At 38.5% G+C, this 6,314-nt stretch overlaps 1 protein-coding gene across 1 annotated transcript; it reads left to right on the top strand.

Moving 5' to 3' along the window:
• Window positions 1-1,841: 1,841 nt before the first annotated feature.
• clul1 (clusterin-like 1 (retinal)) lies at window positions 1,842-5,437 on the top strand. Its single transcript, XM_077723552.1, has 8 exons — window positions 1,842-1,950; window positions 2,182-2,330; window positions 2,891-3,061; window positions 3,128-3,545; window positions 4,121-4,243; window positions 4,328-4,527; window positions 5,091-5,266; window positions 5,345-5,437. The coding sequence occupies exons 1-8, from the start codon at window positions 1,854-1,856 to the stop codon at window positions 5,361-5,363; spliced, it is 1,353 nt and encodes a 450-aa protein (XP_077579678.1). The 5' UTR covers window positions 1,842-1,853; the 3' UTR covers window positions 5,364-5,437.
• The last annotated feature ends 877 nt before the right edge of the window (window positions 5,438-6,314 follow it).

Genomic DNA, 6,314 nt, shown 5'->3' with positions numbered 1-6,314 from the left:
AACCACGTGTTTGCACATCTGGCCGTCTTGCTGGAGAAAAAGCCCCCCCCTCGGTGGGTCTGTGGGTCGCAAACAAAACAAAGAAGTATTTTCATTCATTAGAAATCACCATTACAATGCACCATTGAAAAATATAGCAGTTTTCACACTATAAGACGCAGTAGTAATAGTTGTAGGACAGTGTCAAAGTGGAGGCCCGGGGGCCAAATCTGGCCCAACGCATTATTTTGTGTGGCCGGGGAAAGTAAATGATGAGTGCCGACTTTTTGTTTTAGGATTAAATTAAAATGAAGAGTATAGATGTATATTAAATTTCATGATTTTGTTCCCTTTTAAATCAATAATTGTCATTTTTTAAACGTTTTTTTTTGTGTGTTTTTAGGTTAAAATTCATTTTGTAAAATCTAAAAATATATTTTAAAAAAGCTAAAATAAATATTGTTTTAGATCTATAAAAAATGAATATTCAGAGCTTTTATATGAAGACTATAGATGTATTTTATATTTCATGATTTTCCCCTTTTTAAATCAATAATTGTCATTTTTTAATCGTTTTTTGGGGTTTTTAGGTTAAAATTCATTTTGTAAAATCTAAAAATATATTTAAAAAAAGCTAAAATAAGCATTGTTCTAGAATCTAGATCTATAAAAAAATGAATATTCAGAGATTTTAATCCAGTTCTTTTTATCCATTTAGAATAAAAAAAATATCTAAATATTATATCAAAAATGGTCCAGCCCACATGTTATGTTATGAGCGCAAACAATTTTAATTTTTATGAGGGTTAAAAATTACATTCTAAACCTATTTTTTTAAAACATTAAAATACCAAATCACACAAACAACACAAATAAAATAAATAAAAAAAAAACTAATTTCCTAGAAAACAATGTCAAATGAAGTCAAACGAACTAGTAAAACCCCACAAAATAAGTCATAAATCAAATAATCCCAACCAAAAGACAAATATCAAAATGGATCGCCCTAAGAAAATTTAAATGTGCTTTGTTTTAAATGTGTTTACTACATGCATCTATTGAAGTATCTATCACGCAGTGTGGGAATTATCGTGCATGAACATCAAGCCTTTGCGCTAATCGGATCAAGCTCCAAGTGGAAAGAGCACAAATATAGAAGCGTTGGCAAGTAGCAAACAATCCACAGAGAGCTTTTCCATCTCCTCCTTTGCTCTCTCTTGGGAATCTTTAGCACGTAAGTAGACTTTTTGTTTTTATGCCAAATTAATATCCTTATTAGTTCATAAAGGCCAGCATTTGTCTATCTTAACTACTTCGAATTGAATGAAATAAAAAGTTGTTTACTTCTGGTAACACTATGTTTACTAGCTGCTATTTTGTTGTGATTTTTAAGTAGCACTTTTATATAAATCCTTAAAAAAATTAGGTGAAAAACTCATAATATATACATTGTATATATTGAATATAATTTTTCATCTTGAAAAAAAATATTTGTAACATTTTTTACATTCTAATAATTTTTTGGCTAGTAAAATTTTAACCAGAAATTGCAATTTATTAATTTGTGCTTCCCTAAATTAAAAATACATAAATGATCTTTTATGATTATTAAAAAATAAAAAAACACTAATTAACGTACACATTAAAAACACTTAATTGCTATTGATTATAATTAAATATATTTAATATCATATATAAAGACCGTGACTAAATCTGTCTGTATTGTTTTGTATTTGAAATCATTACACATGAGCGCCCTCTAGCGTTAGATTTTGGCCATCAATGTAAATCCTATTTAATACCTTCCTTCCACCCTCAATTTAACATAGTGTAAGAAAGTATAATTGTTATTTTTTCAGCTTGAAGGCAACAAGATGAAGATCGCCCTCATTCTACATGTCCTGACAACACTGGGCACGATCATTAGCGGCGCCTCGGACAACGCAAATCCCTCAGACGATGCTTTAAAAGGTGACTTTTGACACTTAATCTAATAATGTGGGTCGGTTTTTGCAAGTGGCAATGTGGGCGACCGCCCCGGGCGCCATCTATTGGGGGGCGCATAAGAGGCTCATCGAATTTGTTCCGCACAGAATGCAAAATTATCCAGAAGTGTCTCTAATTCAAATGTGAAACGCTATTAAAAATGGCTGTCCTGCTCACCTGAAAAAGGATTTGACGGAATTTGTGGTGTTTCTGCAGAGTTGTCAGAGGCGGGAGAGAAAGCGGTGGGTGAGGAGGTCAAGCGCGCCTTGTATGGCGTCGGTCAGATGAAGGATGTGATGTGGAAGAACCAACGCAAGCACGAGCATCTCATCAAGTCTCTGTTGCACAGCGGGGAGAAGAAAAAGGTCAGCTTCGGCACCCCGTACAGAGAAATCATTTTACTAGGGCATAACTGTCAACTTAGTTTACTGTTGAAACCAGCTCTCAAAATTATATTCACGAGTTTAATATCCAAGTACTGTCTAATATCCAAGTACTGCTTAATATCCAAGTACTGTTTAATATCCAAGTACTGTCTTATATCCAAGTACTGTCTAATATCGCAGTACTGTTTAATATCCAAGTGCTGTTTAATATCTAAGTGCTGTTTAATATCTAAGTGCTGTTTAATATCTAAGTACTGTTCAATATCCAAGTACTGTTTAATATATAAGTAGTGTCTAATATCTAAGTACTGTTTAATATCCAAGTACTGTTTAATATCTAAATAGTGTTTAATATCTAAGTACTGTTTAATATCCAAGTACTGTTTAATAGCTAAGTACATTTGACCGGGGACCAAAAGACCGGCGACCAAACGTCCGGTATACTAGGGATGTCCGGGTCACCTGATTTGGAGAATCTGCAGTGAGATGAGAGACGTCCTTTGGACACTTAGATATTTTTCTTTGCGTTTTTCCATCAGGGTGCAGCACAACTGGCGCAAGACGTGACGGAGAAGCTGCAGGAAGCCGAAGACCAGTGCCGGACGTCCTTGCAGTCAGAGTGGGAAGAGTGCCGTCCCTGTTTGGAGGACGCCTGTAAAACCTTCTTCACCAACACCTGCCGCAGAGGCTTTGCTACCTTCCAGACTAAAGTAGACTCATTTTTTTCTCATTCCATCAAACCTACACAGGCACTCGATCTTTACCTTTTTTTGCAGGTCGAGAACTTCTTCCGCCGCGTCTCGAGACGCTTCAGCTTCGGTGAACCCACGGTGGAGACAAACCCGGGCGTGGACGACTCCGACGCGGAGGTGGTCCGGATCCAGGACGCCTTCGCCCGCCTGAGCCGCAAAGTGGAAACGCTAGCAAACAGCAGCGCCGCACTGGCCTCCAAGATGAGTGACGGATTGGATCAGGCGCTTCGCAGGGCTCTTTTGGGCGGACCCCTCCACCCGAGTGAGACCCAGGACCCCAACGACCCGGCTCGGGACTCGGGCTACCTGCAAGGCGTGGGCCTGGAAGAGGTGCTGGAGTCCTTCTTCGACTTTGGCCGTAGCGTGGTGCAGGAGTTTGGGGCGGTGGTGACGCAGGCGTTTGATGGCATCCAAGGACCTCAAGGGGAAGACAGAAAGACAGGTGAGGTGGTTAGGGTCAATCATTTTGGGTATTTTTGAATCATTCCATCAAAAGTTCAACGACAACAAAACAAAAACTTGGGCAGGGTGTCTTCACTTTGAGAAAACAGAACAATTCAGTGCAACCATGACATTTTCAGCGCAATGGCGAGGCAGCTGGGGGTGAGACATGTGGACGAGACTTGGGAGGACCGCATTGTTTGGTGCAAATTGGAGTTTTTGTGAGAGTTTGATGCACTTGGAGCTGTTCCTGTGCATTAAATGAGCCATGAAGTGGCTTAGGGATCATATCAGGATGCTTTCTGGACACTTCCCAGGTGAGGTGTTTAAGGCATGTCATCATGGGACAGTTAAACACTATGAGGGGAGGCGCTCTGTCTCATGGGTAGCCTCGGAATGTGCCAGATTTCCTAGGAAATGTTGGCTGAAGTGGCTGGGGAAGGGGAATTCTGGGTTATCTTTCTAGAGCTGCGTCATAACAGAGACCTAATAAATGTGGGAAAACATATTTCTGTATTTATATTTGATTTTAGAAGTATTGGGCCAGCTCTAATCGGACATCTTGGTTTTGGTTAGCAGAGAAACTGTTCCCGCGCCTCCTCCGTAACCGCCAGTTGTGTCGAGATCTGCGTAAACAATCGTCCGAATGCTGGCAGTTGCAGAACCAATGCGAAGCTTGCCAAGGGTCCTTGCTAACAGGTAAAAAAAAAATCAAGCCCCATCCCGCCTCACCTGTCAATATCCCCATCCATTTCCCTCAAAGAATTCCACTGTCTTACCTAGCATGTCCCAGCGTGAGGGAGTTGCAGGTGGAGCTGGAGCATGCCTCGCAGTTGCTGGGCGTCTCCCGGGAACAGTACGACGAGGTCCTGTCTATCGCGAGACGCCATGCCGATGAGACCTTGAACTGGCTGGGAAATATGGCCGCCGAGTTCGGATGGGTGGCGCGGGCTAACACCCCGTCCCTTTTCCGCATCATCGGGGTAAGCTAAGAAAGTAGAAAATGTAGTTTTGTGGAATATTTGCTTGGTAGAAGATTCTTACAGATATTAATGCAAAAACGTATTAAAAACACTGGCAAAACTTTAAGCTAGCTAGGCAACAAAAACGCCGGGAAAAACTTTAAGCTAGCTGGCAACGAAAACGCCGGCAAAACTTTAAGCTAGCTGGCAAAACATGGCTGCCGGCAAAACTTTAAGCTAGCTGGGCAACAAAAAACGCTGGCAAAACTTTAAGCTAGCAGGCAAAACATGGCCGCCGGCAAAACTTTAAGCTAGCTGGGCAACAAAAATGCCAGAAAAACTTTAAGCTAGCTGGGCAAGATGACAAAATTTTAACATACATTGAGATGTAAACAAACTAAGAAAATATGTCCACACGAGCTATCATTGTTAGCATTAGCTAGCTCAACCTGCAGCTAAAACCAAGAAAAAAAATAAAAAAATATTTAAACATTTTCAGCTCAATCATGTTGGAAAATAAACAAATACTCAACTGACATACCTCATCAGCTATTCTCCTATAAATGTATTCCTTTGCCCTGTAGGTGGCGCCAAAGGGCCAAGACCAGAATCTGTCGGAAAAAGACACCCAAGTGGAGGTTACCATCCTCGACTCTGCTCCTTTTTTCTTCTCCGTGCCGGGAGAACTGGAACTGCAAGACCCGGCTTTTGTCCAGTTTGTCGCCCAGGAAGCCCTGGATAGGTACAAGGGAATGGTCAGGTAAATGAGAATTTGCATAGGAATTTGCTAGCATTTTTAACGTAGGCGCTAAAGTATTTTTGGCACGTTACCTTTCAGGTATGAAGAGGATGAGTGAGCCACAGTCTACATAGTTCCAGACTTTAAAATGGACCTGTGAATAGATAAAAAAATGAGAAAAAATGCAGTTTTCACAACATTTAAATGTTATTTTTGGTAGAAGGTTTAAAGATTTCAGTTTTCAACAGTTCAGGTATAGCTTTTATTTTTTCTCTGTACAAAAAAAATTAGTTTACATTTTTTTTTTCTACCAAATGGTTCAAGTCCTAGGTTAAAGGATCAATCACATATTGGGATGTCCTGGGACAAATAAACAGATTAATTGGTTCAAAAACAATGAAAAGTTCACATTTTTTTTGACAGAATCGCTGGCTTTCGTACGCTAATTTCCCATCATGCACCACGGGACAGTTACAGCATACCTAAAAGAGGGAAATCCATATTTGGAGGGCAAAAAAAACATTGTTAATTGACATTTTTTTGGTATTAATCCCATGTATAAATTGTTTTTTTTAATGAAAATATAAATATAAGTCCCTCCTTTTTATATTATACTACGTTATGACAATAAATCCCACTTTATATTGTTTTTTTGTGGTTAAGCTGTTGCAAAAATATGTCTGAGATTTTGATAAAAATGAAAAAATAAAACAAATCTGAGGAAAAATGAAAAATGTACACTTGAGCATTATTAAAAATAACTTTGAAAAGAAACATAGAAAAAAAAAAAAAAAAACAAGAAAATAAACAAAAAAATCATTGCATTTTGGCATTATTAAAATACTCATTGATAGTTCTGAGGGAAAATGATTGACAGGTTGAGTCTTTACATTAAATATCACAAGGGAATACCATAAAAATATTTAAAAATTATTTGTGTCCTCTTGCAAATTGGGAATTATTTCAATATCGCATAAAAAACTGAAATGTTGAGACTTGCTAGTCAGTCATAAAGATAATGCCCATTTTTCATTTAGCACTTGGGAATTATTAATAATAATGGGTATAA

This window comes from Stigmatopora nigra, chromosome 9 (assembly GCF_051989575.1).
Source record: "Stigmatopora nigra isolate UIUO_SnigA chromosome 9, RoL_Snig_1.1, whole genome shotgun sequence".
NCBI classification, from domain to species: domain Eukaryota; kingdom Metazoa; phylum Chordata; class Actinopteri; order Syngnathiformes; family Syngnathidae; genus Stigmatopora; species Stigmatopora nigra.
Note: the sequence above shows the minus strand (reverse complement) of the source record. Positions and strands in the feature narration are given on the sequence as shown.

Bases quoted from the DNA above. Each gene is read 5' to 3' on its own strand.
- clul1 (XM_077723552.1), top strand. From the start codon at position 1,854: ATGAAGATCGCCCTCATTCTACATGTCCTGACAACACTGGGCACGATC. The intron at 3,062-3,127 runs GTAGACTCATTT...CTTTTTTTGCAG, and splicing joins TTGCTACCTTCCAGACTAAA to GTCGAGAACTTCTTCCGCCG. The intron at 4,244-4,327 runs GTAAAAAAAAAA...TGTCTTACCTAG, and splicing joins CCAAGGGTCCTTGCTAACAG to CATGTCCCAGCGTGAGGGAG.